Source organism: Cygnus olor, chromosome 10, assembly GCF_009769625.2.
Source record: "Cygnus olor isolate bCygOlo1 chromosome 10, bCygOlo1.pri.v2, whole genome shotgun sequence".
In the NCBI taxonomy this organism is placed as follows: Eukaryota; Metazoa; Chordata; class Aves; order Anseriformes; family Anatidae; genus Cygnus; species Cygnus olor.
This window is the reverse complement of record NC_049178.1, coordinates 10,336,485-10,359,378: the sequence shown is the minus strand read 5'-3', so window position 1 is coordinate 10,359,378 and position 22,894 is coordinate 10,336,485. Positions and strand designations below refer to the sequence as shown.

General features: G+C 47.9%; 1 protein-coding gene across 1 annotated transcript; it reads right to left on the bottom strand.

Moving 5' to 3' along the window:
- Positions 1 to 18,928: 18,928 nt before the first annotated feature.
- On the bottom strand, positions 18,929 to 21,112 carry DNAJB8 (DnaJ heat shock protein family (Hsp40) member B8). The gene has a single exon (XM_040568839.1). It carries the CDS (start codon positions 19,705 to 19,707, stop codon positions 19,033 to 19,035), a length of 675 nt encoding a protein of 224 aa, XP_040424773.1. The 5' UTR covers positions 19,708 to 21,112; the 3' UTR covers positions 18,929 to 19,032.
- Between the last annotated feature and the right edge of the window lie 1,782 nt (positions 21,113 to 22,894).

Genomic DNA, 22,894 nt, shown 5'->3' with positions numbered 1-22,894 from the left:
GTACTGAGCAATACTTTTAATAGAAACTGAACAGGACCCTGATTTGCAGTTAAAACAAATACAAAGTAGTTTATTATAATGCACTGTTGGAGTCGCAGCCTCTGCAGGACGTTTCCCTCCGTTATACCATCCAAGCACCGGAGGTGTTTACTGCACAGCTTACTATGTGGCATCCAAACCCCCTCCATAAATAGCTGTTGATTTGCACCTAGGAACCGTGCGAGGGGGGAAAGGAGAACAGGAGCCTTAGGCTGACTCTTTGATCACGGGGCCCCCAGGAAGGGCACCGTCTCCCCACCACCCTGGGCCAGACCCAGCACTCCTGCCACGGCCCCCATCCCCGGGGTCCTCTCCTCTTTTCTCCGTGGCGCGAGCAGTGAGGGGCTCACCCGGCGGTGGTGGCGGCTGCCGCTGTGTTTTGCTCTCCGGCCCCTCTCGCCCTTTGAAGATTCCCCATTGTTTGGGCTATTAACATACTTTCGGGGTGGATGTTTATCTTTTTTGAAACTTTTACGGCAGGCGCATTGTTAAAGAAAACCCCGAGAAGCTCTTTGCAAGCGAGCGCAACCGGCGCCCTTTGGTGAGCATAATGCAGCTCCGAGTAGCTCTTCCCTTTATTTGATCAGCTTCTAATACCTAACAGTTCTGTAAGTAAACATTTATAGATCAAATCAAAAGCTCGCAAAAGGAAGCACTCTGGATAGATTAGAAGCTAAACTGATCTAAATTAGAAGAGATGCAGAGATAACCTTGCCTGGCTAAAAAGCATATACTATCGGTTGCACGCAGATAATTAAATGAATGAACCCCTTTCTATTGAACAACTGATGTGCAATTGATAAACTTAATTAATAATTAACTTTTTAATTAAATATCAATTTAAAACAAGTGTGGTAATATGCCACTTGCATTTAATTTTGCTGCCTTTTCTTCATTAAAGAAGCATCACTGGAGTTACAGGTATCTGTTCGAGATGCCTCTGTGCACTGCACAGGGAATAAATGGCTCCACTGGGCACTCGCCAGTGAAGGGATGGTGATAAACAGCAACCAGAGACAATGCCAGCATGCAGCTTCTGAGAGGCAGAAGGAACTGCAGATAAAAGGCATGTCTCCTACCACGGCTTTCTTAGCAGCAGAAGGCCTTCCTGGGTTTCTGTATTTGTTTGCGTAAAAGAGGCTGTGATTGGTTTGGAAGAGCTGAGCCCTTGTAGCAGCTCTTTGGGAGGAAGGTCCCTCCATGGCTTTATGAATGAACTGGCTGGATGAAGCCAAGAGTGAACATCCAGTTCCATCAGTTATTGCCTTGTTTCAGCAAAACAATCCCTAATAAGCAAGGGAAAGCTGCGATCTTTTTGCATGTGTCTTCTCACATGATGCCTTAGTGTAATTCCTATTAGTGCTAATGGGGTAATTGGCTCCCCTCAATGTGAACTCCCTATAATGCATCCACGTAACTTGATTTGAGAGTGTAAATCCCATTAGCCTGAATGGCGATCTTTTTTGCCTCTAATTTACCCATTTGATCCTGCGAGCACTAACAGCCGATCTCGTCTCCCTTTGAAAGCGATAAATAGTCATCCGACTTCCGCTAAATGCTCTTTGCAAATGTGCAGGGCGGTATCACACCTCCGGCATGGTGCCCCTCTCCGTGCCCCCCCTTGCAAACATCTGTGCTCAAGGGACGCCGCTGCAGGGCTGCCAGCGAGCGCCTGCTTTTCGTCTGGCTCCCCGGGCAGCCCCGGCTCTCAGCCACCTTCGGGATGGTTCCTTCCACCTTCCTAGCAAGCGTTTGCAAGGAGCAAGGCAATATGCAGACAGCAGGAAATAGGGTTTGCAAACTGGGGGGAAAAAAAGGTGAAAGGCTGCAAGAAGCATTTCCACCACCCCTGTGCCCACTAGCAACAGAGGGAAATATTTGAGCACCTCGCTGAGGATGTAAGGAAATTTTTCCGCTGCAGTGGAGGATCTGGGTGAAGATTAAGGGTAGCTATTTTTTCTGTTCACGTCTTGATTTGTTTCCAACTGAAATAAGTAGGGTAGAGGATAAGCCAATGGGCTTTACACTGTCTGTCTGAAGTGTGGGGCTTGAAGCCAATTGGAAATGACTCCTCAGAAGGTACCATCTTGGACAGCAGACACCTATCCGGTTGGAATACACCGCCGATGAGAGGATGATTTCTTTTCCTGCTCTGCCTCATAAGAGGATATTCTTGCTTCTCCACATGTGAAGGGAAGATGGGTCCCTCCCGTGGGGAATGTTACTGCTGGCCACCACTTCCTTTCTGAAAGCCCCATTTGAAAAGGAGGAAATAGTTGGTGGAGGAAGTTCCTGAAAAGGAATCTTTCAAATCCTTATTTTTGTCAGGTTTTTTTCAGGGGACACCCAATATGATGGAAATAATTGATGTTGCTGCCTGAAGTGATGGAAAAATTGCAGAAAACTGCAACGGGTGTGACAGCAAGAAAACCGGCTTATTCTCCATTTATTGTACAATATTTATCATCAACCCATTTTGTATATTTTGCTTTCTTTTGTGTAATCTTATCATCACTGGGGTTGAAAACGATGTGATTTTTGCTCCTTTGAGTAGTTGCCAAAAAAGCACTTACGTCGGAGTATTAGTGTATCATTTGGCTAGCACATCACATAATGGTTTTTTTACAGCAAGTATTTAACCGTGTTTTCATCCTGTGGGAAAGAATGATGGGTCTGTTTTGTAAAAATAAGACCTTGTGGCAATGTGGACATGCAAGAGATAGAAACATAATGCAACAAATTAGTTTCAACACACAGAAATGAAGTAGTCCAGGCTCCATATACATTCAGCAGTGCTGGTTTCTCTCTCTCTCTCTCTCTCTCTCTCTCTCTTTTGTCTCTCCTTTTGTCTCTTGTTTTGAAATATATTGTTGGATTTTATGGGAAAACTTTGCAAGCAGAACCTATTAGAATTCAGCCAGCCACCTACTTGGTTTGGGCATGCAAGAAGATGTTATACACATACGTATGTTTGTGTATATGTATGCACACATATAGTTAAAATAGTATTTGAGTGCATGTAAGAGAAGGAATAGTTATGGATGCTATGCAGATATGATCAAATTCATCCATTTTGTGTGACTCGGTGCAAGCTCATGGTGTTGTATCAGGAACCAAATTAGCTTTATTATATCTTCTTAGCAAGAAGATGCTTCAGTTTTTAGCAACAGACACAGTATTGTGAAGTGGGGGAAATCTGATTGTCATAATGTCATCGCAGAAAATGAAGACCTAGAGCAAAAAATAATTTGTCTTTAGGCACTTCAGAAATAATCAAAGAGTTCATCATTACAGTTTGAAGTGATCCCATCAAATCTCTTCCAAATAGCAGCTAAGTGAATCTCTATCATAACTTGAAACCCGCCATTAACTTGAAAACCATTCACGCTGCAATCTACATCTTCCCAATCTGTGTTTTATAATCTGCGCAAAATAATGGTCATGCCCGCCATTGTCAGAAGGAGAGAGGGGGGAAAAAACGTTGCTGTTATAAAGTTCTCCCATTTCTAAACTTTATTCTGTTTAATAAAATGTCCCAGTGAGTTGTGACTAAGATTTCATTTTCTTTGTATGTAAAAATTCATCTCAGCTTTTGCCAAGCAACTCTATGATACGTTTGATGTCCATCTTCCTTCTTCCTACCAGCTACTTACCCTTTTGTGCAGTTGCATGCACTTTTCTATTTTGTCATGTCTGAATTCAAACCCAGGGTCTGGAAATGCCAAGTACGTGCCTAACTTTACTGAGTGAGAAGGAGTGGAGTTGAGCATATGGCTACATGATTTCTATGTTAAAAAAAAAAAATGCCATTCAGCAAATTTATTAGGGCTTTATAATGAGTTATCATCAGTAGCTGCAGTAAAATACAACTCAAAAAAAAAAAGTCCATACCAGAGACTTTGTGATGGAGCGGGCTTTTTGTGTGTCCTTTGCTTGCTATTTTACAACATTCCGTAATTCTGGCACTTCCAGAAACATCTACAACTTGTTCTCCAAAAGCCTTTCATCATGGAAGGTGCTGGACAGCCACAGTGTTTGATGCGAGCCAGGGTGCTCAAAGCCTGCCCTTTGGGCGTGCGGGTTGTTCCTTTGAACCAGTGGGTTTTTATAGCACGAGCATGCCTAGGGAGGGTTTCTCCAGGCTGTGTTAGTACTTCAGGACAGGGACTATCCTGTTTTGAAAAACAGGAAAGCCCCTTTTTTATAATGCCACCCTGTTGCACAACAATAACAAGCCATTAGAAAAATGAGGTGGGAGAGGGGATGAAGACTGTCCTGTCCCACTGAGGAGGATGCACGAGCTACAGCTTTCAGAAGGAAGAAGTGCCCAATGGCCCAGCAGTGTTTTCCTAATCAGTGTGCACTCCTAACCAGTTTTGCTCTGGTTGTGAGTAGATCTTCACCTTTCCTGTGCTGTAAGAAGAGTGATTAAAGGCAACCGAGAGAAGGTGAGTCAACAGTGACTAAAGACCATGCATAAATTCCTAACAAATGGCTAGCAGGGGAGATAAATAGCAGAAACATGAAGCAGCCTGACTTTACTTTGAGTAACGCTTTATCTTTGCAGAGACGTCACTGCTGTGTTATATCATTTCCTCTCCAGATATGGCGGTGGAGGAGCAAGACCTTCCCATAATGGGGCAGCGCAAGGTGATTGGGATGTTTTTCATGGCTGCCTTGGGAGTGCCATCGGCCATAACAGAGCAAAGACTTGGGACAGGAAAAAATACAGGGAGAAGAGCTAATAAATGACCTTTGCAATAGTGCGACCAAGTCAAGCCCACCAAAAATGGTAGTTGAGGTAAGTGTTTGCTCAGGAGCTGTGTCCTGCCCGCAAGGCATAACCGGGCAGTCAGCTAGATAGGAGCAAACTTGCAACACTGGATTTTTTTGGAGGGCTTGTGTTATCCCTGATAAAAATCTTGTTGGTATTTGGGGCAGAATGGCTCTGCTGGACACTTTGTTTGGCTTTCCCTACGCCTTTCCATTACTGCTCTGACAAAATCACGGTGTTTAGTTATTCTTGCTTCAGATAAAATGCTCTGGCCCAGGTACATGTCCTTGAACTTGTGGGTGTCCTTCTCTTTTGCAGGGTCAGATCCTGTGCAACCCCCAAATGCGTGTGCCACAAATGCAGCAGTGAGCATTGCCACAGGGCTGTGCGTGTCTAGTGGTCGTTGTAAAAGTCTCCAAAATAGATGTCTTGTGCAGAAAGAAGTTTAAACAAAATGAGCTTCTAGAAGAAAATCTGCCTATTTGATTTTTTTTTTTTTTTGGAGAAACACCCTCCCTTTCCCAATGAATTCACACTGATTTGGGGGAAATATGCTCTTTTGCAAGATGGCAAGAGCCAAAGGACTGTGTGGAGCCTTGTGTTCCATCAGAGTTCAAAAAGGTGAGTTCCCATGAGATGGAAAGATTGGTTTTCTTGTTTAATGTGGTTCTCGTTTAACTTTGAAGTTAAGGATTTGAATGGCCCATTTCTCGTGTTTTCTTTTGTTTTGTTTTTCCCCCTAAATATGTTTATGTTATTGGTTGAAATATTTTCTTAGCTTTGCTTATTTATGCCTGTAGAGGGTATCATTTAGGTAAGTTCTTATTTCTTGAATTTTCCACCTACAATTATGAATATGTAATAGGAGGAACATGCCTTGTCATAAAATAGTTATCTAACATGAAGTTACAGTAAATGTGTTTGCTTTGCCTGTTTCTTCTTTGTGCTGACTTTCCATGAATATTCTGGTACATGCACAAAATTATGTGTGTACATTATATATATATATGTATATACGCACACATAGGAACATGGGTGGCAACAGATACAATAGGCTAATGGTAGAAAACGTTAAGGGGTAGGGGTCAGTTTTAATCTCTTTTTAGTGTGTTTCTCTAAAATTTTGACCAACTAAGAGCGTGTAAGCAATCCCAGGACAGGTAATTTCACTCAGATGAAGGATTTAATTTCCAGTTTTCAGATGACAAATGCTCAGATGAAGGATTTAATTTCCAGTTTTCAAATGACAAATGCTGCAATGAGTGATGCCAGTAACAAAAATTAGTTGCAGAAAATTTAAAGGAAAAAAAAAATGTATCCAAACCATTGCAGACTTCTTATTGGCTGTTTGCAGGGTAAAAGCAAATTCATTAAATAAATAATTTGATCCAAACGATTTGTCCAGTTGTTGATGGAGCTAACAGGGTGTCTGGACTTGTCTAGTGGTTTGGTTAGAGCAATAGTGGTGAGGAGAGCGATGTAGAAAAGCTGTTTATTTAGAAAACTGCTCTCCACTCTGCTGAGTAGGAAACACCAGCAGTCTCCCAAGATGCTATTTTCTTTCCTCAAAATTTCTGAGCCAGCATGGCCACACATGGATCCGACGTTCAGTGGAGAACAGCTACGGCCGATGGGTGCGGTGGGGCGCAATGTGCCACCAAGTGGCATCGGGGCTCTGCACGTCCCCTGCGAGGGTGTCAGGAGAGCTCCACGCTATCCCCTCTGCTGTGGTACAACACACTGGTTCCCCAGAGGGAAAGGAGATCGTGGATGATGCTCAGACGTTTGTTTCGGTGCTCCATAGTACATAAGCCTCAAGGGATGGCCGTGGGCTCCTGGTGCTCTGGGGACTCCAACCTCGCCACCTGTGCTGGTGAGAAAAGGCTTTTCCTATCTGAAAATAACCAGCTGGTGTCTGGAGTCTGCTCATGGGAGCATGTGTGTGATGTGTAATTTGAACTTGATTGTGAGGGCCCTGTAACCTCTACTGGAGCCAGTGTTGCCTTCCTGGAGCCGGCTCCTGCTCCCCCAGGTGACTGGGCAGTTGCACAGCTGGGCACTGGTGTGCCTTGGACCTGCACCAGGTATGCTCCAGCCTTCCTCCAGGGAGTTATCAGGCAGAGGTGACTCCTGGGGCATCATCCTCTTCTAATCGATCTCCCTTGATGCCTTGCATCAAGCTGCTTACACCCATTTGCTCAACAACGGCTGAAACTTGACACTGACTAGGATGAGCAAGGAAGGGAGAGACCTGTTGTTTCTGGGGCTGAATCTGCCATGCAAAGCTTGATGCTTGCTGCAGAGCCCCTTGGGGAACCTGTCGCTGTCTTGGGATGATGCTGTTGTGAATGGGACCAGGTTGGGAATTTGTTTCTGGATCTTATCTTCCATGCTTTGGAAATATTTGGGTCCGCAGTGCTTGGTCAAAGAATGGCAAGGAGAAATTAAATGTTCCTTGCCTACCACTTAGGTGTGCTGTATCACGAGACCTTTCCCAGTCCAGGCTTTGAATGCAGCCATTGAGTTAGAAGAAAAGTGGTACTAACAGGGAGGTTGGCTAATGTGTTTTGGTGTTGATGCCGTCACCAAAATGCTGAAGCACAAGTCAGATTGTAACTGTCTTTGTGGGACTGGCTGAGAAGCATTTCCACGCAGCTCCAATGAACTATGTTCATCTTTGGTCCCACTTCATAACACGGAAATCAGAGTGGTTTTGGCGTATGCATTTGGAAAACCAGGTGCAGCACTGATCCAGTTTTCATTTCATCCAAATAACCAGAACTCAGAGAGAGAGGGTTTAGCAGAAATGGGTTTGGCTGACAATGGGAGGAACCCAGTAAAATTTCTCCAGCACCAACAAACTTCCCTGGCCTTACACATAGTTCAGAACCATCTCCCAAACTCAGGGACCCCCTTGGCTATGGGTTTTATGTGTCACAAAGGCTGGCTCTGACAAACATTTTTAGAATCACCATCTGTCAGCTTTTCCTTCAGGGATCCCCATTTACAATAGCTTGTATCCAGGCCATGTGCAAATCCCACTGGGCTGAAACTTGGCCCTGCGCTAGGTTGGCCTGGATGTAATTAACAAACACAAAATTTATTCAATTTAGTTTGGCCAAAAATATAAGATTCTTTTGTTTGCAGATGCTGAAGTTTAGATGCCTTTCCAAACTTATCAAGGACAAGGGAACTACTTTGGAGAAAATAACAGCCAACCCCAAAGTCATCCTAGAATTCAAATTGAACCAGAAACCTAAGCACTGAGTCGTTCGTGGAGCTCAGGAACAGAGTCCGTTTTTTGATTAGTTTTCACTGCTGTCTCTGAACTTCATTGTTCTAGTTGGGCTTCAGACAGAAACATCGGAGGAAGACACCCAGCATTCAGAGCATCGGGGGGGCCAGCAGGAAGCATCAGATATCACCAGGGAATTCTTCAGTTCCAGGAGGTTTGGAGAAATGTCTGACCAAAATCACAGAGCATGGAGGCCAGGACTGTCGTGGGAGCACATCTGAATTGCTTTGGTCTGGAGATCTGTCTGAAAATCTTGTAAGATCAGGATCTGTCCCTCTTGATTGTCCATCCAGGCTCTCCATTTTTTAGGTCTTATCTGCCAGACTCGAGCATGATAAACCTCGTGGAGCCTGATTTGTCTGCCTTAGAAAGATGAAGGGCTGAGTCAATCCTTCTGCTTTCACATCTTTGTTTCCCAGCTTCCACAGAAGCACCAGACCACTTAATTTATTCCCGTCATCTGTGCAGGTACTCTGTGATTATAAAACAAAATTCATGGCTAGGACGCGGGCCTTCTTCGAGCACTTTTAACCCCTCACCACCCATCTCCTCCAGTGACCCCTCGTCCAGGGAGGGAGCAGAGCCTCTAGCTGGGCTGAGTGGTGGGATGAGAAGCTAAAGGAGAGGTTCTCTGCACGTACCTAGCAGTAAGCAGGCCTGCAGCCAGCAGCTAATGCAGCATAAGAAGGATTTCACGTAAGCACTGATCAGCACAGTGTAAAATCTTTGCGTGTATTACCTCCCCCAGGTCGCTTCACTCTGAGAGATAACACTGGAACATTTCACAGACACCTTTTTTTGCTAATTAAGGAGAAGCTGCCCCAAACATCTCCACCAAAGCGAAGACCCAGAGGTGCTGGGGACACCTGGTCAACCCTCTCCATACCTCCCAACCACCTCTGCCCCGCCGCAGGAGGGGGAGCAGGCGGGGTGCCATGCAGCCACCCGGCGCCCGCTGCTGCTGGGTTAGTTAGTATGCTGGGGCTGTGCGGTTCCTCTGCCATCTTCATTCACCTTAGAAATGTGGAGTTTGAATGGTTTATCTCTATTAATCACCAGCTCAAAAAGCTTTGTGCACCAAGGGCCGCAGATAATTAACTTCACTATACTGCTTGTCTTATCAGTATCAACCTCTTGTCCTCCTGTGAAATAGTTAAAACCATCAGCCCCTTTTTACTTTTCCATTTAACTCTAATGCTTTAACACTGATGTTCTAAATGGCCCCGCGATTCATACTTATTAGACAAACCTTTCTTTCTGCATCTCTTATATTTTTTGATAATTGGCCATGTACGTTTCTAAGGGGCTCAACAGCTTTTCATGCCACTATACTAATAATTAAAGGTTTCTCACAGCCTTTCAGACTTCTCTTTACCTTCTTTTCTTTGATAAGTATAATTTGCTGTTTAATTTGGGGCGGGGTGGGGAGGAAGAAAAGTAGTAGTGAGAGGCCAACTGAATAGGAAAAGGCTTTGTTTAACAAAATTCACTAATTTTAAACAAATCTTCACCGCTTCCCCATTTTTGTCCCTCCTCTCACTGGAGCTGCACTGCTAAGAAAGGAGAGGGGGAGGCGAGGCGTGGTGGAGGTAGGAGATGGGGGTTTGGTTCCTTCGGAGCTGCTTGGTTTAGCCCTTTGCTGTGCTCATGTCCTCCTCCCCACCACTCGTGCCTCCCCGGGAGGTGATGTGGGACCAGGCCCCTGCTCCACTGGGGATGGTAGCAATTGTGCTGCCTGGCAGTGCCAAGGAAGGCTACAGTACACGAGTCCCTCGCATTGTGCTGTTTCATCTCCATGTCCCAGGTTGTTTTTAAGCGACTTTTCCTTCCAGAGGCTTTTTTTCTTAGCTCCATCAATCTGCTGTCCAACTCCCCTGTCCTACCTAGCTCTCAAGCGGCTGAATCTGGGTGTTTATGCACCTGATGCTTATGCTATTCAGAAAGATTGCTCCATTTTGTGTGGTTTTGTCCCTTGCCTGTCTCTCCCACAAACCCTTCCTGTTCCAAAGAGCTTTCCTCCCTCTGCTGCTTGCATTATTTGAGTTTTTCCTTTTGTGTCACTTGGTTTTATGTTTGTTTTATTTTTAATCCAGGTTCTCCAGTGCCTTCTCTCCTCCTGTTTTTGGGTTCTTCCCATCTCAGCTCTTTTCTACCATTGTTCCTGCTCTGGGACCCTGCTGGGGGGTGACTTGGCTGGGGGCTATCCTTGGCCCAAGCGAAAGAGCCATCCCCTGTGGAGAACAAGCCCAAAGGGTTCCCCGGGGCATTGTCCTGCATCCATGGAGAACACAAGGACAAAGAGGCTTTTGGCCATCCTGCTGGATCTTCTCTTAGTGCCAGCCCTGGGTGAGTACCACCATGCCAACAGATGAGAGACACTGGGTCTGACGGAGCCCCATTGCTGCCACGGCCAGCTCTGCTTCCCCAGTTGCTGCCTGGCTTGGGAGAGGTGTTTGGGGGCTCTTGGAGGCAGGGGCATGGGCAAGGATGGGATCTGGGAACAGAAACTGCTGCTATGACAGCCCGTTGGGCTGTGTTCGCACAGGTGAGGCCACTTGAACTCAGAGGACCTAGTGCCTGTGTTCTCCACTAAAACTGCTCTGAAAAATGTTACCCAATAGCTCCCGTTCTAATTTTTAAATTAATTCTCTCCAGCTCCCTCTTTCTGTGCGTGTAGGCTCAGCAAGCATTATTGCTCATGTGGGACATGTGCTAGTGTACATTGCTAAACCCCAGCTCCTGGAGTCGTGCAATGGGAGGCCCGTTAGCTTTCCTTCAAAAGAAAACATTTCCAAGGTTTTGCAGAGAAGGATGCACGTGTGACCCCAGTGCTCTGAAGTGCTTGCTCAGAGACAAACACCCAACACTTTGTTTTAAGACCTGTGAGTTTTACACCATCTCTCGATGTGGGGAGGAGGTGGGAGCAGAGGGAAGAGCTGATCATAAATTTTTTCCTGTCAGAGATGGGCAGCGTGGTGTTGTGGTCCTCCAGCCAACACACAGCGGCCGTTTCTTATCAGCCTCAGTGCTGAATTACAAAACAAGTTCATGCAGAAGTCACTCAGGTTGTTGTGCGTGGGTTTTGTTGTTGATGTTGGGTTTTGTTTTGGTTTGTGTGTTTTTGAGCAAAGAATTCATACAACCTGTGACCTATTCGGGATTTGTTCTCCAATAGGGGAGGAAGAAAAAGGCCAGCGATGCTTCTGTAGCAAATAATTCATCCTGTCCTACTTGCATGGGTGCTAAGTGACCCCTTTGCTCAGCTCCTGCTTGGGCTGGGGAGGCGAGCGGGATGCCTCCCCTATCTCCGTTAGCTGCTGGGGGTTAATAGGGGCACTCGACACACACAGGCAGGCTCTAAGCAGGGTCAGGGGGCAGCCAGCACATTGCGACCTGAAATCTGACGGCTTTTACTCATTCTAGGTTAACTGACCCCATTTCTCCCTGGGTAACTGCCTTGCCCTGTGCCCACCCTGGGGCACACGGTGCTGTGGGAGGCTGGCCTGTCCCCACTGAGCACTGGGGACAGCAGCGACCCCCCGTGCACGGATGCACTCTTCACCCTCATATTCCATATCCCAAATCACTAGCCAGTATCACAAGGGGAAATAGAAAGCAGCAGCGATTGTTTAACAGCTGGCCCCTGCCCCTCTGCCATCTCGAGCAGGACAGCTCGAAGCTGCTCAGCTTCGGATGATTTATTTGTATTTATACCCACCAGGCTCGGTGCTGTGCGGCAGCACGACCACGGGGACATGGCAGCGTCTGGGGTGCTGCAGGGCAGGACCTGACCCTGACGTCCCCCTGTGTCACAACCCGTCCTATCCAGGGATTTATTTTCAGCAACTTTGCGATGCAAACAGCAGTAAGATCTCTTCCTGAGCTCCAACCACCATCCCTGGCAGTTCTCACTGATGCTTCAGTTTTCTCCCTTTCCACTGAGCCCAGGCTCCGAGGGCAATTCCCTTATCTCTGCCTGTTTTGTTTTGGTATCTCACACAGCAGAGCGTCTCGAGGTGTCTCTCCTCCTTCCTCCTTTCCAGCTGCCTGTCTCCCTCCATCACTTTGTCACCCTCAGCTGCTTGTTAGTCTCTGCTTCCCTCCTTCTTCTCCCTAGTTGGTCCATTCGTCATTTTTCCTCAGTAGTCCAGGCTCCTTTCTCTCCCACTTCTTCTGTCTCTTGTTTCTCCCTCCTTTCTCTCTCTTTCGTTTTTCCCCCCTAGTGTCGGAACTTCTTTCTTTGATTCCCCCCGCCTCCACCTCCCACCCTTTATAGTGCTGTTATCTGTGATTTTGGCAAAGAGCACATTTATTGGGGAGGAATATCCCCATGGCAACGCAGCAGATGGTGACTTTTGATTAGCTTGGCTTCTTTTTTTTTTCCCCCGACTGCCAAATCACAATCCGTCTTTGAAATTAAATCAGGCTGTGATAGCATCAGTTGTTCTGGAGAGGGGACGAGAGAGAAACAAGACTGAAGTATTACAGCGGGAGCCAGGATGTAATGCAAATTCGTGTTTTTTAACCCCAGCAATAAAACCCCCCTGTTCATTCCGGGAGCAGGAGGAACCACGAGAGAGGGAATAATAAAACTAAAAAAAAAAAGGATTTTGGAAAAAAAAACATCACCCCACATGGGCTGCTCACTCTGAGCATGCTGGTGTTTGTCTCTGTAGGGCTGATGTCGCCCCTCACCAAGTCGCCAGTGCTGCCGGGCTTAATCCTGTGGCTGTTTGAACACTGTTGAGGATTTTCCTCCCGTCATGAGCAATGGGAAGAGGCCAGGTTCTCAGCTGAGCGATTTGAGCAGCTATTTATTAACGGGGTGCGGCATTCAAAGCGGGGATGAAAGCATGAGCAAGCGGCTCCTGGAGGACGGTGGAGGAGGGAGGTGAGGGGAGTTTTGGGATAAAGCGGGGAGGCAGAGGAGCTGGAAGGGGCAGCTGACATCGACGAGCCAAGATGTTGAGTGATGGAGGGCATGGGAAAGCGAGGAGCTGTCTGTAAGGGCACCGGGGAGGTCTATGCCTGGGGAAGGAAGGGCACAAAGCTGTTGCCAGCCATGAAGAGCGAGTTGCAGGGCATCGCCCCATGGAAGATGGGGAAGCAGATACCGGCGCCAGACAGTAAAGAACTTTCTTGAACGCCTCAGAAGTGGGTGGTATTCGAGTCCCACGAGCTCTTTCGCCTTGTGCCTTCTGGAGGGTGACCAAAGGTGAATGCAATTGAGCACTAATCATAGCTGAAGATAAAGGAGGGCTTGAAAATGAAAGCTGTGGAGAGGAGATGACTAATGGCCTGGCCATTTCGTGGGAACTGACGCGTCGGCTCAGGCTGCGAGTCTGCTGGGCTGCTATCTCCAATTACTCATGTTCCCCACACAGGAGTTCAGAAAGCAGTTGTCTGGTCTCCGTGCTGGCTCCTTTGGACGCAATGAGGTTAGAAGTTATGGCTGAAGGTAAATAAAGAGTCACATCTGGTTTTGGTGAGGCTCAGCTGAGGATGGAGGGGTTTCATCAGAAGCTGTGCCCTTGTGGCCCGCAAAATCTTTGAATATATGGGGTCATCCTGTTCTTTATAACAAATAATTGAGGTGTTCCCACTACACTTCCTGGTACGTAGTCCATGCTCTCCCGCTTGCTTGGAGCGATGGGCCTCCACCGTGACTCTCCCACTGCATTTTTAGTCAAACCAGTGCCTTTTCCTGCTATTGCTCCAGGGGACTCTGCAGGCTGTCTTAAGTTCTTCCAAGATAAGCTCTCTGGCCAACAGATAAAATTTTGCTGCAGATGTTGCTTCTGTTGGAGAGCTCAGTTCAGGAGCGTTTTGTGTACGCCTGGTGTTAGATCTGATGTTCTTTGAGGAGAAGAGATGATTTGGGTGCAGGGGATGAGTCAGGTAGGGATGGCACTGCAGCTTAATTGCCAGGGGATATCCCAGGGCCTAATTCTTCCCCATGAGATGATGGCATGAGGGAGAGCTCCAGTCTGCAGCGGCTCACGTGTCAGTGGACAGCATGGGAGAAGCGTTTCCTGAGCACTGTGGGATCTAAACCCCTTACAGGATCTCAGGTGGCTACACAGGGGAGGTTAACCCATGGGCCACTCTGTTTAGATGGCAATCCTAGTTTAGACAAGGGTTTGTAGCTGCTGGGCGTTGCTTCTCTCGCGTTGGTCAGATGGCTGCTGCCCAAATGGCTTAGCTCCTTGCCCTGGGCACCTTGCCAGTGTCTGCCTGCCCTCAGATCTCTCCCCCCACCATCTCCCCTTGCAAGCACCTTGCAAACGTGCTCTTCTCTTCCCTCCCACACACCCCCAGCAGAAAAACAGCATCTGTAGGAACCGTGCGTGCCGTGCCTGCGTGCTCTGCCCCGCGGTGCTGCCCTGCCCGAGCCGGTGACCCCCGGTGGGGTGCGGGAGCCGCCGGTGGCTGCGAGCCCACGCTGCCCTGTGTCCTGCCGGCACGGCGTGCGTGTCCCGAGCGGTCCCAGCACGAGCCTGGCATCCGCAGGGCTGCGATCCAGGCCAGAGAAGCTGCACAAAACAAACCGGCTGTGACACCGCGGCAGCGCGCTCAAGCCTCTCCGGCTTGACACCGCATCGTTGTATATTGATGCCATGACACCAGCGCTCAAAATAGCACCGGGACAATTTGATTTCCTGCAGATCTCAGGATGGGGTCATAAAAACGGAGACTGTTCTGGAGAAATGGGATAGGGTGGAAATGTTTGTAGTGACATCACAGCCGCTTCCATGCCAATGGCCTCCTACTGCTGCAAACATGTGATTGTGATTTTGTTGCACGCTCCATCAGAAGAGAGCCAGGCTGGCCGGGGAGGGAGAGGGAGGAGAAGGGACGGAAATATTCAGTTCTTGTATCTTGATTCAAATATCTGACAATAGCCTTGCAGCCCGGGGTGCTGAGTGATCAGGAGTGGGGCTGTGGAGCTGCTGCCAGATCAGGGGAGCCCAGGGGTTTGCAGAGCACGACTGGGGGCTGGATAAGGACCCTTGGCTTTGTGGCGGAGGATGCTGCTCCACATTGGGGTGCTTCGTTGGAGAGTTGGGTGGTCTCCTCGTGCTCACTATTCCCCACTGGTCCCAGTTGCATTTAACGTCACTCTCCTTGGCAAAAACAACCTTGAGGCCTGAAATATGGCTGCAGAAGCCACCGCGTAGCTGTTGTCTTTTAGGGGTTCATGCTATAGAGAGGAACAGATCCCAGTCTTGGAGCTTCACCCGTGGAGCAGGGAGCAGCAGTGAGGGGTTTTTAAGTAGCTCTGAGTGGAGGAGGGAAAAAGGGAGAAAGGAGATGGGGAGAGGGGAGAAACAGAGGTCAGCCCAAAAGGCAAAAGTAGTCTGTGTCTGAAGGAGCTCGCAGGAGGAAACCTCGCTTCCATTGCCCCACAAAGGGCTCTCGTGGCTGCAGAGCCCAACTTGGAGCAGTATCTGCAGGGGGATGGAGCAGTGAAGGGATCTGGTTAATGCACCCCTCCATCCGATTAGGCTGTCAGAAAACCAAACCACTTCCATCACCGTCCGAGGAGAGACCTGCTCCCTGCTTAATGTGCTCGCCGCCCTGTCATTGCCACTCTAGGGAGCGGGGCCACCGCCACCACAGTGTGCAGCAGGCTGTGAGTTTAAAATCCTATTAGGCAGAGACTAACAGTTGCAAAAAGAAAGCAGGTATCCCCTAGTGGGGATTTAAAGATGTTTAGACATAATTGGATTTTCCAAGCAGATGTCATTATTGTTAAACCGTTGCCCACTTGATATGTTCAAGTTGTTGGCTGTAATTGCTAAAATTAGCAGGTCTGTATAGAGCAAAGGTCAGTCGGTTAATATTATGATTCAGTATTTTATGAAGTAATTCCAAATGCTTTTATGTATGTTTTTGTTTTTGCAGCCTAAGCCCACATTAAAGTAGTTGTGGGGCCTGCTAATAAAATAATGACTCAGTCTCTCCGAGCCGGCTGCCGGCCGGGCTTGAGCCGCCTCCGCTGCGCGCTCCTCCTGCTGCTGCCAGGGCTGGGTGCCTGGGGCTGGGGCTGCCCTCAGGCAGGAGCCCTCCAAGTGGCCCCGACCCACTCCCTGCAAGCAGAGCTGATGCATGAAACCAACCCCTTTCAGCTTGTGCTAGCTGAGAAAAAGTTCTGCCACCAGAGCCTCTGGTCCTCGTGGTGGATCAGCTGCGCCTGCGAGCACCTTCAGTGAATGCCCCTGAAGGACACACTGCTGGCCTTGCAGGTTCCAAAACACAGCTTTTTTACAGGAAAGGTGCATTTCTGGAAGAGCCTGTCCTGGGACAGGCAAGGGTTTACTTCCAAGGCCATGTTGAAAGGTTTGCAGAGGTTCATTTATTTTTGTAACACGGGCATAACCCATTTCCATGGATGGTTTGGGTACACCTGGCAGATTTCCTGCTATGGCAGGAATGCAGAACTTTGATAACACAGTCTGACCTGCTTTCTTACCACCAGCCCTTTATGGCTTTCTTTTTTTCCCCCTTTTTCTTTTTTTTTTCCTTTTTTTTTTTAATCTCAAATCTTTTGCTTGCAGGAAGTGCTGAGAGGTGTTTTGTGGCCTGCAGTGCACAGGGAGATGTGGAAGAGGAGATCTGCAGGCCGTCCTGCACCCAACACTTACTGGATGAGCACGCTTGGGTCTCTTCCTGACCCGTTTTCCTAACAGTGAGTTTTGGTGTGTGCAGCTGCCAGGGCTGCCACAGGAGCTCTGTGCTGCTGCAAGAGGTTATGGAAACGATCTGACCAAGGGATGAGAAAAGGAAGTGTTCACTCTTAGATGCTGCCTTACATACTGATACAAGGGAGGGAATTGATGAGCCAAGCAGGCCAGGTCTAAGATGTAGATCTGCATATCTTGATCACAGATCAAGAAATCTTGATGGATATGCACAAAAATATTCCGTTAGTGGGTGAGATTGAAGCAAAGCTTCAGCCCTAGCAAGCTGAAAAGGTTGTGGAGCTGGGAATTCAACTCTGGTCCAGATTTCAAAACATGCTATTTTGATCAAAGACCATTTCAGTTTCCGATCCAAAATGTGCATTTTTTTTAAACCTTGAACTTCCTCCAAAGTAACGTAAGGTAAATTCAAATGGCCACCACACATGAACACAGTGTCCACGTAGGGAATGTTGGTAGAAGTGTTTGTTTGCTCTGACCAAAATCATCATCTGCCTGCACCAAACCCACAAATTCTTTGTGAACCCCAGTGTCCCAGTGCCTGCAGGGCTCCTTACGGCTTCCAGACCATGGAGGAGCAGTGGAGGCGGATCACCCCACTGGCTGTCCCTGCTCCCATCACTGCTGCCTTCCCTCTGTGAACCCACCGTGCCCTTAGGCTTCTTCTTGCCTCCCAGTGCTGTGCCCTTTTCTTATGTGAGAGGGACTCACAGGGACTTAACAGCCCTTGATATAACAAATGCAGTTTTGTTCTGTTTTTCCAAGCTGAACAGGGCATCAGTTTGCTAAGGAAGGCAATTTTTGCTATGTTTCTCTTTTCAAAAGTAAAAGGTTTCGATTAAATCATGGTAGTATTCTGGCTAACTTAACTTAGTGTTGGGAGTCCTTTATGAATATCACTACCTCACAGTCCCCTTCAAAGCATGGGAGTCTGTTATTCCCATTTTACAGCAAAGGAAACAGATGCAAAGACCTGCCCAAACACAGGCAGCAATTGCAATCTGGATTACAGTGAAAATGTCCCTGAAAGCTAGTTCTGCTCTCCAGGGAAACATCAATGGGCAGGACAAGCTGGGAAACTCAAGGGGACGTAGCGTGGGACCAAAAATGAGAGGCGTGTAGGATTTTAAATGCCTAAGGTGATCTGGCCAAGCAAGAAACGAAGCTCAGTGGTTCATGTCAGCACAGGGGAGGGCGGAAACGTGGGGAGCGCGTTCCTCAGCTCAGTGGAGGATGAAAGCAGCATGCTGCCAGGCTGTGCAAGAAATGCATTGTGAGCTGGCTCTTGCAGCTGTGAGCAAGACAATGAGGATGGTAAAGTACCATCTAACTCCCCGCATCCAGCTTTGCACAAAGAAGTAGCTAAATTGAGCCCCCTGGAATCTGTTTGCTCGTGGTTTGAATTGAGCTGGCTTTGTCTGAACAACTCCAAGCAGAAAGGGACCATAGGTTGTCCCAGTCCAAGACCCAAATTCATCTTCTTGCTCGCTTTCAGCCTCTGAGCTACGCAGGGGTCTCCAGTCATAGTTTGCAGGGCATTCTCAAGAAACACATCATTTTCTTTTATGGTCTATAAGCAACAACATTTTCTTCCTTCTCTTCCTCACTGAAGTCTTCCTTTGTTTTTTTGCTGTGGCAGTCCCTCTCTTCTGGACTCTGCCTGACCCACTGAGCCTCCCTCACTTCCTTGCCTGTATACAAAATCTGTTGCCAATGAGTACAGCCCTTGTGTGCCAATGCCCAAAGGCAGGACAGCCTTCGCTCAGCCTCAGGGCTGTGCATGAAGGTCAGACAAAAGCCTTTATTCTTCCAGCCAGCAGACTTCAACATTGGCGAAAGGGTCCGCTTCAAGGGGTGGGAAGAGGGCCTGTAGCCTGGTACAGAGCTCCCTTACCTGTTCACCAACCAGCCCATCCCTTCTTGCTCTGTTAGCTAACTTGGTCTCTTTGGCAAACCAGCAAGGTTCTTTTGTTTGTATTTACTGTACCTACTTAGTGAACAAGCAGTGTGTATCGCCTTACACTGGGTTAGTACAGCCCCCCTCCTTAGTTTAGCATAACTTCTTATCTTTACCTGTCAAGTATTTGTTCCAGGCCATTGAGAAGCTGGCATCAGTTGTGTCATGAACTCAGCATTTATTAATACTGCTCATAGTAGATCCCATCTGCTGAGCAATGAGGGCATGTCCCACAGCTTGCAGTTGATACATGTGCTGGGGGACATTATAATTTCAGGTGGTCTCTTCCATTTTTCGTCACAGACCTCAAATGGCCATCTTCTTCTACTTCTATTCTCTCCTGCCCGTTCTCAATGATTTTCCAGGTGGTGACCCTCTTGCCGTTGATCCCTTCAGTAGTGGTTAAGACTGACCTGAAACTGTGTGGCTCAGCCATGTCCTCAGCAAAGGAGAAGGTGGGCTGCTCACTGGGGCTGAATGGATTAAATGGCATGAAAGACTGCACGAAGTCAGAAAACAAATGGGAGCAGCTTCCTCTTCCACTTGGACCGTGCTTGTTTTCATCACCGTTTCTGATGTTGTCAAATGGGTCCCAGAAAACATCCACAAAGGGATCCATCCCTCCAAAGAAATCCCTAAAGATCTCATTGGGGTCTTGGAATACATAAGTGGCATCAAAGAAGCTGTTATGGCCCATCGAGGGACTTCTTGCTCTGTGGGATCTGCTCTCCTTAACAGACCTGTCATACAGCAACCGTTTCTGAGGGTCAGACAAAACCTCGTATGCCTCAGCGACAGCTTTGAATTTCTTTTCGGCTTCCTCCTTGTTGCTGGAATTCTTGTCAGGATGCCATTGTAGTGCCAGTCTGCGGTAGGATTTCCTAATGTCATCCTGGGAGGCGTTTTTTTGCAGTCCAAGGGCTTTGTAGTAGTCCACCATCTCAGAAGTGAGGTGAGGCTGTTTGGAAGTTGCCTGATGCCTCTCTCCCACCAAGGATTTGAAGCCTGGGGGTGTCCAGCTTCCAGACACAACTGGACACCCGCTGCCACTGTGTGCCTTGGGGACAGGTGGACACTAGGTTCACCCCTTGCTCCGCTCCGTCCTGTGGTGTTACAGGAGGCAAGTCCCGTAAAAATAGCCTTTTTTTGAAGCCTGTTGTTCCCAAATCGTGGGATTATGACCTCAGAGGGGGCTCAGCCAACCACTGCTCGGCTGATCTGACTTCATTCTGGGGTGGAATGGGTTGTCACCGGCCTTGCATTTTCAAGCTGATGTCGTACACGTGTTGTAGTCGCCCCATGGGACTGTGGTATCACAGCTGTGGCGTAAGGCTCCATCAGCTCGGTTTCTGCCTGTACCTGCCCGAAGGTGGGATTCTCAGATACATGCTGTACTTTTGTGTGCCGTCCAGGGAAGCGTTGTGCAGTCAGGTCATCTTACATCTATAGGGTGTTATTGCCCTATGGCAGCAGCCATAGGAAAGCTGTTTGCAGTTTGGCTTCCCACAGTTTGGGAAGAGTGTTGATAAGTTGGATAAGGCTCAGGGAAGACCCATAAAACGTAATTAAGGATTTGGAAAACATGCTCTGGAGTGATATATTCAGGGAATGTTTCTCGGTATTAAGAGGAAGTTCAACACTAGCTTCATCCTAGCCTCTAAGAACGTGAATGGGAACAGACAGTCAGTGGTACAGGGATCTTCAGGCTGTCAGGCAAGGCAGTGACTGGGCAAGGTGGCACTAGCAAAGTCTAACTCCAAAAATGTTGCATGTCCTTCAGCGTGCAGGTAGTGAATCACTGGAATCCTCCTCATGTGGCCATTTTTAAACCTAGAGTGGACATTTTATCTAAAAATCCTGATTAGATGACCATTGTGGTCTCTTCTGAATTTATAGCCAAATCTAACACTTCGTGAAGAGCTTAACTCCCTTGTTAGTACCTGAATAAATGCCCAGGATGAAGTTCATTGACAACCTCAGCCTCTTTTCTGTGTGCTTTTTGGGTGGTTGGCCCCAGGTGCATACACATACGGCAGGGATGCCACATGAGCTCAGTACAGACAGGTTCAGCCTGAGGAGCTGAGCTTCGCCGATCCAGTCTGTGGCTATCCTGCATCTGTTTCTGTTCCCTGGATTTGCCATTCCTGTGGGAAATAACATATCTACGCAGGGAGTCGTTGCAGGAAGGAGGTCTCCAAGGAAGTGTCAGTAACAAGAACTCGGCTGCCTGTAACCCTGTCATAAACACCTACTGGTGGCAGCACGTGTTGCAGATCACTGCCCTCGTTTCCATCATCCAGCACGTGGGGAAGGAGTCGAGAGCTGGCCGTATGAAAGAGCATGTGTGCAGTGTACGAGCTGAATGCTTGGCTTGAAATCTTCACCAAGGGGCTCATTCATTTGGGCTGGTGTTTTTTTTTTTTATGATTGTCTATTGGACTTGAGTGCGATTTCAGCTTGCCACCAAAAGGCGCAGCAGCTCCTAGCCACTGCCACCATGGTCCATTTGCAGATGCTTGGCAGACATTTCGAGAGCAATTGCAGTTCCTGCTGTCTGCTATCCAGAAGGTAAAATGGGACATGAGAGGCAGGTGGGAGGCCTGTTGGAGGGTCCCAGGCCAGTTATCCGATGCAGGGAGCAGAGCTGTGCACAGAAGGGAGGAGGTGACTCTGCCTTGGGCTGTCTCCTTGCAAAGCATCTCCTCCCAGAGTTGCTTTTGATGATGAGTGCCCATCTCAGACTGGCTGGCGCACTGGATTATCTGTCTTGGATTTAGCGCGTCCTACCCATCTGAAACATAAGGAATGTTTTTTCTCCTGTCATCCCAGAGCGGGGGACGCTCACTGCCTGTCTGTCTGCTCCCTGCAGCAGGCGTCAGACATTAGCAGCCATTCGACAGGGGCCACTGCTGTGAGCCAAAAGAGTTTGCAAGGAAGACAGGAAGGGTGGAGGAGAGATGGGGAGAAAGGGAAATGAGAGAGACGTGCACGCTTCAAGTAACCAGACCCAAACTAGCCTGGCAGCCCCATCCCTAGAAACCAAGGCTTTGAAATGAGAAATGTTTTTCGTATCTTAAATCTCAAGTACAAACAATAAAAACCAGCCTAGACTGTGTTCTTTGAAGAGAAAGTACGAGTGACCTGAACAGTGGTTATCAGCAGCGTCATTAAGATAAACCCTTAACATGATTTAAAGCATCCGAAACTGAAGGCAGCACTTTCAGATACTAACAAAATGGTCTGACATTGGGGATGAAAATCAATAGTAATCTGATGTCACTAAAAATACTCAAAAGTGTCCCATGGCTGATGGAGGTGAGATTAGTGTAAATATTTGTATTCTAATCAGTGGCACGCGAGGGCTGGAGGCGGCCTTTCTGTCTATTTAATTAATGGAGTGGCTTTTTAAAAGGATCCTAATCATATGTGATTGTATCTGCTTATCAACATTTTTGCTAATTAGATGATATGGAGGCAGTCACTCTGCTAATTCCCTCATCCAAACAGCATATCCTGCACAGATAAAGTACAGTCTCTTTTTAATAAGAAACAATCATGAGACAGACTAACCTTAATGGTGCTTATTATCCGAGGATCTTTGGGATTTTCTCTTCTACCCACCCCCTCCTTCCTTTTCCTCCAGTCGCTGCTTCAGTATGCCAGATGGATGCGGATGTGGTGGTCCCTGTCCCCCCGTGCTCCAGGCACTGCCACGTCCCCCTCTTCCCTCCCAGCCAGGCGTCGGGCTGGCGTCAGGCTGCAGGGGCAGGGGTGGTGAGCAGGTGGGGATGGGGAACAGAACAATGGGCACCCAGGGGCGAAACGCCCCAAGATTTTGGTACCTGGACTGCTGGTGACCCCACGTTTGTGGCCCCCATCACTGATCTTGCTCCTGACACCCTAAAATGTCCTGGTCCAGAAAGGAGAGAGTATCTCAGAGATGTGGATATTTTCCTCTATTATTGTTGTTGCTGTTATAGTTTCTCCTGTTTTAAAAGGGACTGGGGACGAAGGGAGGTCTCCCTGAGTATTTTCTTGCCAGCCCCGTTCATCCCATGACAAGGCTGGGTTTCTTTTATCTAAAACATGAGGCGGAGACATTTGTTCCAAGTCCTTTGGCTATCCAA